Below are 12,002 nucleotides of genomic sequence, written 5' to 3' on the forward strand. Positions count from 1 at the left end.
ACTATATCACATTATTATGAAATATAAAATAGTGTGTATAAACATAAAGTAAGATATGAAAAGACGTTTGTGTAGGTAGAAGAGAACAGATCGGGTGGTACGATTTTCACATTCAGTCATATGCTCAAAAGCAAGCATGAGGAGTAGACAACACATCCATTTCCCATCTCGCAATCAAGTGAAAAACAAATGAGTTTTACTACACATATTCTCAAATCTTAATTCTACTACTTTCTCTTTTGTGTGACAAGTTATTGTAAATATGAAAATTTTGATGGAATTAAATTGACTATTGAATCACATTTTAATTAAGTTATTCAAATGTATACATCAATTAGTTAAATCAATTTAGAATATGTTACTTGTCAAATTAATTTAATTATTTGATAAAAATTTAGTCAAATTAAATATTATTATTTAAGATATTATAGTTATATTATATTTGAATTTAATAATTATAATTAAATTCAAATATAATAATAGAATGTCGAACCTAAACATGATTATGTTAGAATTCATTTTGGATAAACTCTTAGTATTTATCCTAAATAAATAATTATTTATTAGATAAATATTGAGTGAGTTTGTTATAAGGTGAAAATTACATTTTTTCAGACATTGAAGATACTTGAAGAGTTAAAAACAACTTGAAGACATTGAAGCTCTTTAGAGTGTTTACTAGTTTGACGTTAATGAGCAACAAGGTAGCCCACCAAACAATTCGATAAATATAATTGTGAACTGATAAATATATTCACGTATGACTAATTATAGATGCATGAGTTCTTCCAAATCACTCAAAGAATTCCGATAAAGCAACAGTGATTTTTCCTCTAAAATTTAACTCTGCGTGTCTGTGTGTATGACTAAAATTAAGAAATTAAAATACTTAGCTTTAAAAAAGCTGAGATTAAGTATCAAAAAAAAAAAAAAAACAGAGATTAAATAACCATAAAGTTTGAAATTCATTCAAAAGAATATGCTTTCCTTGCCTCTTAAATAAACTTTCAATGACAGCTTAGTTTTGATTTCACTGGTTTGACTTTATCCAAGTGACTATATACCCATCTGCCTATTCAATAGATTATCCAAGGGAATAGGGATCTACAAAGTATTACAGAATCATGATGTAATGTAATGTTATTGCTGTTGTTCATTCTGCAAAATACACAACCCCACTCTATAAGTCGTTCAAATAATTTTCTTTTCTAACAAAACATAAAATAAAACTAAAATTCCAGATGCAAGTAAGAATATCCCACACCAAAACTCCCCATTCCGGCTAGGAAAGCAAGATTATAAGACATTTTGGCGGCTCTTAAGATTGGCAAAGAAGCCAATGTTTCCCAGCAAGAACAAAGCGATGACGATAATGGATGTGAAAATTATCCGCATCCACTGCTGCATTTTCTTCTTATTCTTGTTTCGAAGTGGTGGAGGAATAGACTTTGTTGTGTTTTGTTTTGCATACTGAGGGGCCTTTTGAGTTTTCTTACCACCCTCCTCAGTCTCCTTTGTTTCAGCCTCATTCACAACGTCTTTTATGCTCTCACAGAATGAAACATTTTCGCTCTCATTAGCAGCTTCGCTGCCACCGCCCTTCTTTTTTTCCTTCTTTCTCAATCTTTTCTCTCTCTCCTGTACAGATAAAACACAAAATCAGAACAACATATGTGCGTTTACATATATCCATCCATTCAGACATACAAACAAACACACAAGCCCGCCTTTTAATTTTCATTTCATGTTAGAACAAATATAAATAGCACAAAGATGATGCTAAAAGCTTCACCCCACCTTCTCTTTTTGTTCTGCTTCCTTCAGAGCTCGTAATTCTGACCTCACTTGGGCCTTCTCTGCATTTCTCTTTTTCCTTTCCAGTGCCTCCTTAGCCTTGGCAATCTCCTCTAACCGGCGTTGCTCTTTCAGTCTAGCAGCAGTCTCCAGCCTTTTAACTTCCTCTTCCTTCCTAGCCAACTCCAATTCCTCCTTTGTTTGAATTTGAATGTCTTCTCTTTTCACGTCATTGCTTACGTCCCAACTAGATACATTGTCTGCACTCTCCAAATTAGACTTCACTGCGCTAGTTTTCCTCTCTCGTTCAGTCTTTTGTCCTGTCCCTTTCACCATAGGCTTTCTGGCTATGTCTTCATCCTTGATAAGCATTACTTGTTTTTCTTGCTGCAGTGGCAAAGTTGGGGAGACAAAATCAACTTTTGATGTACGGGAAATCACTCTATCAGTTCTTTCAGCTACATAAACCGGGAGAACAGGTGGATCCTCATTAGGGCCAAGAGGACGACCGTCCAATGTTCCCAATCTCCTAACTGTGCTCCTCATGTTGCACCTCACATATTCCTGGCGGAACTCATCATCCCGATTCCAGAGTTCCATATATTTCTCAACCTGAAAATTAAAACTCCTAGTTGTCACATTATTCTAAAAGATGACCAAAGAAATGAATTAACAAAAAATTAAAACTTCTAGTTGTCACATTATTCTAAAAGATGACCAACCAAGGAAATGAATTAACCAACCTGGTTGGCACAAAGATGATGAAGAGCTTCAGTGTCTTTGTGTGCAGCATGACGACTAGCTGTTGATGCATTATCCTTGTACATCCGGAAATGGTTGTTCTACAGTTCCAGAAGAATTTAATTTTAGTTGCTACAAAATATTGGCATAAACATTTATCGAGAGTAACAATAGGCGTCACCAAGTTCTTCCATTTTGCACCAAAAAATAAAAAAAAAAATAAAAACCATAACTTGGAGTTTGTCACTAACTCACTATAGTTTTTTTTTTTTTTTTTTTTTTTTTTTTTTTTTTTTTTTTTTTTTTTGTGTTTCATATAAGAGAAAATCCTTCAAAGTTCATACCCTAAACCATTAGGCCAGGCACATAAAGTTCTCAAAGAAGATACTTGGTTTAAAAGTTGTATTTATGCCTTAACCATTTAAAAACATAATAATGAAGCTACAAAAAAAAAATGACAATGAACATAGAGTTCATTAACTTTGCAGACTTTTATACCTAGGTGTATTCTTTAATAGTCACGCAAGATACTCATTCTGGTAAACACTCCATTGAAGGGGCAAATATGCCATATAATCACTAGCAAAGCAATTCTCCTAACAAAGTACAGATATTTTGTTCCAACCTCCCACAGGGATAAGAAAACAACCATCTAGTCACTATTAAAAGAATAGCCAAAAGTATAACAAGTTCTGAAGTGTTCACTCAGCATGTTCCACAACTTGTTAATCACAGAATAAGCTAAACTTCAACCTCAAAATATTACTACTAACCTTCTCATATAGTATCTTTTTCAAATTCTGCAAGTTTCCGTATGCTGCTTGGCGAATTTCATTAGCAGCCTTATACTGAGCTCGCAATTCCTTGTGCATTTTGCTTTCTTCTTCATATCTCAAGCTTACTGCTACAGCAACTGCTTCAGCTTTTGATACCTTGTTTTTAAGGCTATCGAGCTCTTTTTTCAAAATCTGCAAACATTAAAGTCAGGTAAATGCAAGTTAAAGGTGTTAACTAATGAATGAAAAAAACATGAAAACTCAGAATAGGAATATAGGATTCCTGCTGAAGGTGCAGACTGCAACATATTGAATAGAATTTCAGTATTTCAGTGTGTTACCTTTAAGCTCTCTTCAATTTGGTCTCTATTGTCCAGAGCCTGCTGGACTTCATCACAGCTACCTATGTTAGAGGATAATTGATTTCGCAGCTGCTTCAACTGCTTAATTTCGCGAATTAAGTTCTTTTCCTCCTTTAAAGGAAGAGTTTCATGCTCTATCATGTGTTCCATGCTACATATCTGTAGCCAAGAGTAAGTTATGTAAAATATTAAAAACAGAATACAAATGTGATAATCCTCCAATATTCTGTAAATGGGAAGGGGTTAGGGGTGGAGATGAATTCCTACCCTTGCATCTATCTCCTCGACAGAAAGTGCATTCTTCACTCTATTAATTGCAGTTTGAAGATGCTCAATTTCAGCACGCTTTGACCTAACCAGCTTGCGTGCAACTCTCTCTTCTGATTTGGCAGCTTCAAATTCAACACCATGATGTTGGCAATTGGCCTGCACAAAAGACTCCCACAATTCAAACCATGTCCGCAATGCATACAAAAAATTGAAAAACCTTTAAGATGTTAATCTTACTCTCTTCTTTTTTATTTCCTGCCAAATAGCATCCCTACTTTGGGTCTTCTCATCAACATGTAGCTGTGCAAGTCTGATCTGCTCTCTAAGCTTTTCATCATCAAACCTTGGCATCTTGATCAGGAATTGGAATGGCTTTTTCAAGCCTCCAAAAGTCCCAGTACTAGCATCCTGTCCAGCAACATTAGCTGAAGAACCTTCCAGCAAAATATCCAATGTTTCATTGCACAAAGATTTGTCAGCAACCACAAATTCTTGGCACACCAAATTGTCTTCACTACTTCTTTCAGAACCATTACATTGAACTTCCAAGTTTTTAGTGTGGTTTGGTGGACTGCCATTGTTATCAAAAGAGCTTTTCAGAGATTCCAGTCCAGATTCAAGAGTATCATCACCATGCATGTCCCTATTGATTGAAGTAGATGAGTTCCCAACTTTAGATAATTGTACAACAGTTGAACTACATTGGCCATGAGCAAGCTCAGCACCCTCATTTGAAATTTCAGTTCCACCTTGCACTTTCTGTTCAGATTTGTCAGTCAACAGGCTAAATGTGGTTTTAGAGCTTGAATCTGTGGGAGAACAACTTGATATGCTGTCATGACCAAGAAACTTGCTCTCCACTACAGCAGCTTCTAAGTCAAGATTTTCTGATTTTGAATCATGAAGAGAACTTTCGCCAGCCAATGCAGACACTTCTTCTGATGCAGAGTTTTGAATCCCAAATTCAGTTCCCAGGCTTGTGTCATTCTCCAAAGAGTTCATAACAAGTGCACAACTGCCATCAGCAACTGAAGATACAACGTGTTCATCACAACTCCTAGGTTCCAGGACCTCAGCATCTTGAACAGAAATGCTTTCTGTAGACGGAGAAGCCCCATACCTGTTTTCACAATCTTCACTCACCTTTCCAATTGTATCATCAATTAGCTTTTCTCTGGTGTCACCTTCACTCATCATGCAAGCAGCAGGATCACCCATGATCTTGGCTTCCTCAGACGATCTGCTCAATTCATGGGAACTTTCACCAACATCAATTTGTCCACTACCTTCTTTTGATTGAGAAACATGGTATGTAGTATCAATTGGTTTTTCTCTGGTGTCACCTTCACTCATCATGCAAGCAGCAGGAGCGCCCATGATCTTGGCTTCCTCAGAAGATATGCTAAATTCATGGGAGGTTTCACCAACATCAATTTGTCCACTACCTTCTGATTGAGAAACATGGTCTGTAGTATCAATTGGTTTTTCTGTGGTGTCACCTTCAGTCATCATGCAAGCAGCAGGAGAACTTATGATCTTGGCTTCCTCAGAAGATCTGCTCAATTCAAGGGAGCTTTCACCAACATCAATTTGCCCACTACCATCTTCTGACTGAGAAACATGGTCTGTAGTATCAATCGGTTTTCCTCTGGTGTCACCTTCATTCATAACACAAGCAGCAGGAGTGCCCATGATATTGGCTTCCTCAGAAGATCTACTGAATTCATGGGAACTTTCAGAAACATCAATTTTTCCACCACCTTCTTCTAATTGAGAAACATGGTCTGTAGCATGAGATACAAGTACACTAACTTGCTTATCACATAAAACAAGCGAAATGGCTCCTCCCCCTGCTTCCAAGGAGGTGTGCTTCTCATTCACTACATTTTCCATCTCGTGCCCCTGGTCAACTCTAACCCTTTCAAGTTCTGGATTTGCATCAGAACTGAAACCTTTACTTGATTCCTTCTCAAGGTTCTCCCCTTCATGATCAAGTTCACAAGAATTTGACTCCACAGGAATATTAACATGGGTGTATGATTCACCATCCTCCACTATTTCAGTTGCCATTACCTCAGATTTCTGCTGCTCATTTACCTCCCCAACCTCTGGCTTGGCATGTTGGGATTTGCATTCAAAATCATCCATAGGAGCCATTGTACATTTCTCTCCCTCTTCTAACACATCACAAGGCTGTAAAGTTTGGTCTACATAATTGCCTTTCTTTAGGTCAGTTTTATCAGGGTCACATTCTGCAGCATCCACAACCACGTGCTGATTGTTCTGGCCCTCCACAGTAATAATTGTCAAATCTATATTGTTTGTCAAACCTAATTTATTTTGTTCAGTGATTGAATCTGCATTTTCTACACCGACAGTTGAATCTGAATTATGTTGATCTAGGGTCAAATCTGAATCTGAATTATGTTGATCTACGGTCAAATCTATATTATTTTGCTCAGTGGCCGAATCTAAATCAACTAGGTCAATAACTGAATCTAGAATAATTTCCTGAGTTACTTGGTTGGCATCTCCGGAGTCCACAGATGAGGACCTCAAATCAACCTGATCCTGAGAGGTCACATATGAGGACTTCAAATCAATGGTCTGCGGTTTGGACTCAACACTACACTCATATTTTTGTGACTCAACATCTTCGATTTGATTCTCTACTGAACCATTAGAAGTAACTTGGGTTCCATCCACGTTTTCTTTCCCAGCCAAACAATCCTCAGAAACCTCACCCTCGGTGGTCGAGAGGAAGACCCCAATCCCTTGAAGAGAACCATGCCTCTCCTCTTCAAAGGACTTGCTTAAATCCCCACTGACAGTAAAATCCTCTACAACCTCGGTTTCAGCCGAGGCACCAGGCACATCAACGTCGAGTTCATTAACACCAGGATCATCAGTCGTACCTTCACTTCCATTGACAAAGACATAGGAATTCTCTAAATCATCCATGTCACTGGCGTTAGTTTCAGCACCGACAACACGGTTAGCCTCGTCACCTTCTGCACCGACACTGGTTAGATCCTGGTGGGAATCCATATCCAGTCCAGAGTTCAATTCCCGCCTCCGGAAACACAGAACCCTCTGTGTCAACCGTCATTTGAAATCAACCGGAAAAAAAAAAAAAAAAAAAAAGTCAACACAATGTATAACATATACGTCACGCACACATTAAAGATCAACAACAAATGAAACCAAATAAACATTCAAATCCTATTTTCCGGGAAGAGAAGAAGAAAACCAAAGTGAAACTAGGAATTCAGAAGAGAATTGGATGGGATATACTTATAGGATAGTGTTTGATCACAATGCAGAAGGCGGGAATTCAGCGCAGCGAATTAGAAGCAGCAGATCAGGAAGGAGATCAACACAGACAACACTCAAACCAAGAGATTAGCACACATTATTAGTAGGAAAACGACGAAAGGGTTTTGGAAGACGCGAGAGAGAGTGGCTTCTCTCTCTCTCTCTCTCTCTAGTCTCTCCTGGCTAGACTTCTCTCTCCAAAGCGAAAATGAGCAGAGAGGGAGACGGGTGAGAAGAGAGAGGCTCGCGTCGCGACTCGCAAAACACGGAACAGCTGGCTATGGATCTCCACTTGCGTTTATACGTTTCAACTCCAGCACCTACTGCCGTTTTCCCATTTACACCTTCCCCGCCCACTCAATCTTTTTTTTTTTTTTTTTTAACCATTTTCTCCTTTTTCCTTTTTCCTTTTTCCTTTTTCCCCAAATCCCAATAGGATATTTTTTTTAGGAGTTTTACTATATAGACTCCCAAAATTCTACTCCCTCATTTATACTTCCTAAGTGGCAATCCAAGATTGGTTATTTTTGGGTCCAAAAAAAATGTCTACATCAAGAACATGTGAGAGGGAGTACAAGTTGGGAATTTAAAATGGGAGTACACCAAGTATTTTCCTTTTTTTACTCTCTCTTCCATTTTAGCTATCCTACATATTCTTTATTGGTCAAATCAACTTTTCATTCCTTCCTTATTTATTTATTTTTTAATATTTTTATTTATTTTTAAATTTAATTTTTTGTGTTTAATAGTACTTTTAGTGTAGTTTCTAAATATATAAATTTTGTATAGTAATGATAAACTTAATATTATAAAAATTAGATTAAAAATAACTCCAATCAAATCTCGTTAGCCGAATCATGGACGGATTACGGGTGGAGTATTTTTTTTAATTTTTTTTTATCACTTCTGCCTCATAATTTTAATTTTTATCACATATTTGCATTTATTCCTTCCAAGTTCCAACCAATTATTTGGCAATACTTCATGGAAAGTTAAATTATATCCATCACCTTAACTTTTTAAAAGAGTAATAATGCTTTTTTGTCTTATAAATTATCAATATTGACTTGATATCATTTGATCCGAGTAATTCAATATATTAAAGTGATAATTGATTATCAAGACGTTACTTAAACAGATCATCGGAATCACTAAATTTTACCTTTATCGACTTCCTTCTTTGCTTTCAATCATTGTTAACACTCAATTCCCAGCATACCTAACATTTCTTGAGTAGTGCCCTTCCGTGTGGCTAGTTTGAACATTGATGGTAGTAAAACGAGTGAAAATAGAATTCAAAGTAGGGCATTAATGAATTTGAACGTTGAAAAACGAAGGTCAACGACGCTAATTGGCAGTAAAGTTATGCCGTTGAATTTTAAAAAAAATCCTTAATTTTGGCATTAATTACCTTATGATATCGTATACCTTAATTTTGTATAGTTTAATCCTTGTACTTTTAAAAATTGTGTAATGAAGAACAATAATTAACACCGTTAAAATTGATTGTTGACTTTGATGGTGTAGTGTTAATCTCATCATGCCACGTTAACAAAATCCTCAAATTTATTTAAAAGTAATTAATTTAATTAATCAATGCATTAATAAGTGTTGCAAAAATCGCGACTAGGCGCCTAACGCTAGGTGTTCTAGGCGGTCCCCAGACGCCTAGAGAGCGCCTAGCGATTTTTTCAACATTGGCATTAATAATAATTAATTTCAAAACAAAGAACAACTAAACACACCCTTAGCAAGTTTTAAACCTTAACCTCCCACTAGAATAATGTCATTTCATTCCATTATACTAAGTGATCAATTTGGCATTGTTGTTTCAAATTTATTAAGAAGCATATTAAATTTGGAGTTATAGAAAATTGTATTTGTTTTATATTTTGTTAGTATTTTTTTATTTAAATAAACTAAGTCAAATATTTTAAAACTCATGTCAAAAAATATATTTTAAAATTTTAATTATTAAAAAACTATAACGAAAATTAGATTGAAAATTTAAAATTTAAAATTCCACTATTAATATAAATTGACTGTTAAATTTTAAGCTCATTTTAATTTGTATGAAACATTTTTTAATATAATAAAATTCTTTATAGCTCTCGTCTTTATATGCTCCTTAATTATATTTTGCACAATAATGTCAAATTGATTACTTAATATAGTGGTATGGAATAGCATTATTTCTTGTTCAAAAAAAAAAAAAAAACGAAATTTACACCCTAGGATCCTCATTGCCTCACACCCCGGCCCGAAAAGATAGTGAATGGATGAATCACAATGGACAACTTATTGTGTAGAATATTATGAGTAAAAATAATGTACATTATGTGTTAGAATAATGTACATTATGTGTTAGAATAATATACATTACGTGTTAGAATAATGAAACATTTGAGTAACATAGTGTACATTATGTTTTAAAATAATGTACATTATGAGTTATAAAATGTATGTTGCAGCTAGACATGCAAAAAAATAAAATTAAGCAAAACGATGTTGTTTTTGGATCGTGGTCCACACAGCTATGTGGAGCACTCACATCACACTCAATTCCAGTGTGATTACAATAGAAGACTACAAACTAATCATAACCACCAATCTAGGAAGATTTAACAACTCTAAATAAAGAGCTGTTGGTTTTTTGACTTGTTGGCAAAGTTGAATGATGAGCTAAAGTGTATGTTTGTAATGCTGTTATGGGGTGTGTGGGGGAGCAGAAATCGCTAGGTGTGGAGTGCAAAGGCTTTTGATTCCAGGGATATGGTGGACTCGGCCCTATCATTTTGGAGAAACTGGAGAGGGGCAAATGAGATGGACTTGGGGGCTGCTGTTGGCCGTGGTGATGGGCTGGATTCAGGATGGAGGGCTCCTGTTGTGGGGCGTTTAAAGCTGAACACGGACGCAGCATTTGATGGGGAAGGGAATACGATGGGCATGGGGTGGGTTTTAAGAGATCATGGTGGCTCTTTTTTGGCTGCTAAAGGAGTAAACATGCCTGGGAGATATGCGGTGGAGGTTGCAGAGGCAGTTTGTGTGCGGGAAGCCCTAAGCTGGTTGAAGGGCACTGGTCTGGGAGATGTGGATGTTGAAACTGATTCCCAGTTGGTTTATTATGCTCTACGTTCAAATTCTTTTTATTCTGCTTTTGGTTTAGTTATTGATGATGTTAAAGAAGTGGTATCCACTATTGATGGTGTCGATTTCTGTTTCGTTAGGCGATCTGCGAATCGTGCTGCCTACAATGTTGCTCGGGAGGCAGTTTTTGTGTCAGGTTGCGGGGAGTGGTTTGATGAGCCACCCCTTTATCTTGCTGATTGTATTCTTTATGAGTTAATGCATTAAGTTTCTTTTTCCAAAAAAAAAAAAAAAACAACTCTAAATAAAGAAAATTAACTAGAAGTTCATAAGAAGTAAACTGAACTGGAAGTTCAGAAGATAATTAATCTGCCAATATATATACTGATAAAAAGAGTGATTAGGTCCCATATATCTTCCCCAACTTGGACCGTATGTATTTACCAATGCTCATTGACGCCAGAAGCGTGGAGACATGTTGGTATAAAAGACAAGAATCCGCGGAAAGCTAAAGCTAGTAGAAAATTTCGTCACTCTTGAAATCGTTTAAAGAAGTATGTCCTGAAGACATTCGTCCAAAAGGCGAAAATCCCCAGTAAATTTATAGGTGCACCCAAAATCATAATACTGGGGATGCGAAACGACCAGATAAAAATATCTTTGGAAAATGGCTAGAGTCTGGTTGAAATAGAAATCGCCATTATTTTATGAGAGAAATTTATGGAATATGTTATAGTTGTCGACAACACAATTGCCTTATAAATTGCTCAATATATGAGAATTTGGATCCAGAGCTAGGCACCGGTAGTGCCCTGATTTTTTTTAATGTATAAATGAACAATTGAGGCATATACAGCTCAGCTCGCTAAAACTGTATTCTCTTTATAACATGTATACCATTTAATTAATGTTAACCTTGAAGGTTACAAATGGGTGTTTGCACAAAAGAGAAATACAAACAATATGGTGGTATGATATAAAGCGAGACTGGTAGCTTAAGGGTTTATGCAGAGACCCTAAATTGATTTTGATCAAATATTCTCTCTCACAACATATGGCATTACGTTCCGCTAATTAACATCATTGGCAATGAATTATAAATTTAGATATGCAGTTGATGAACGTCATGACCGCAAACTTATGGGTCATTAGATGTTAATATTTATTTGTAAATCCCTGATGGATTCAATACTTTCGAAATGAGGAAAGTGAAAATCACAATGTGTATGGCTTGAACAATTATTGAATATTATAAAGTCTTTGTATGGCTTGAATATTATTGACGGAGTGTTTTCATCCCGAAGAAGGAATATGCAAATAATATGTATCATTATGTGTTCGTTAACGATTGCTAATGGAGTTATTTATTTATCATCTCAGTCGATATTGATGGTTTAAATATCATTGAAACACATAGAGAGTTTGATGATATCAGCTCATGCCGAAAGACGGAGTTTTGAAATAAAAGACTTGGAAATCCAAGTATTGTTTCAACCTAAAGATCGAGCTTCTCCTTGAAGAAGTTTTATACACCAGTTAGACTACTTGAAAAATATCTTGAAGATGTTTTATATGGATAAGTATTATTTACTTATCACACAAATAGTTGTCCAATAATCTCTTGAAGTAGATAAAAGACCATTTAGACTTGAATATG

General features: G+C 35.9%; 1 protein-coding gene across 3 annotated transcripts; it reads right to left on the reverse strand.

The window, feature by feature from the left end:
• Positions 1-1,057: 1,057 nt before the first annotated feature.
• LOC109182122 (cingulin-like) lies at positions 1,058-7,560 on the reverse strand. Of its 3 annotated transcripts, XM_019332182.1 has the most exons (9): positions 7,238-7,560; positions 5,704-7,032; positions 4,181-5,388; positions 3,941-4,099; positions 3,653-3,832; positions 3,309-3,503; positions 2,538-2,636; positions 1,798-2,406; positions 1,058-1,638 (listed from the first exon to the last, which is right to left on the reverse strand). In XM_019332182.1, exons 2-9 carry the CDS (start codon positions 6,989-6,991, stop codon positions 1,297-1,299), a joined length of 4,080 nt encoding a protein of 1,359 aa, XP_019187727.1. In that variant the 5' UTR covers positions 6,992-7,032; positions 7,238-7,560; the 3' UTR covers positions 1,058-1,296. The 3 variants fall into 3 exon arrangements, with proteins under 3 accessions (XP_019187727.1, XP_019187726.1, XP_019187725.1); XM_019332181.1 differs by having other exon boundaries at positions 4,181-7,036; positions 7,242-7,560; XM_019332180.1 differs by having other exon boundaries at positions 4,181-7,032.
• Positions 7,561-12,002: the final 4,442 nt, after the last annotated feature.

This window comes from Ipomoea nil, unplaced genomic scaffold (assembly GCF_001879475.1).
Source record: "Ipomoea nil cultivar Tokyo-kokei standard unplaced genomic scaffold, Asagao_1.1 scaffold1043, whole genome shotgun sequence".
Lineage (NCBI taxonomy): Eukaryota > Viridiplantae > Streptophyta > Magnoliopsida > Solanales > Convolvulaceae > Ipomoea > Ipomoea nil.

What these genes read in the sequence shown, in the direction of transcription:
- LOC109182122 (XM_019332181.1), bottom strand. Translation starts at nt 6,991, where the DNA reads ATGGATTCCCACCAGGATCTAACCAGTGTCGGTGCAGAAGGTGACGAG. An exon ending in AGGAAATAAAAAAGAAGAGA is followed by an intron (nt 4,100 to 4,180) that starts GTAAGATTAACA and finishes TCTTTTGTGCAG; the next exon opens with GCCAATTGCCAACATCATGG. An exon ending in AAGCAGAACAAAAAGAGAAG is followed by an intron (nt 1,639 to 1,797) that starts GTGGGGTGAAGC and finishes TTATCTGTACAG; the next exon opens with GAGAGAGAGAAAAGATTGAG.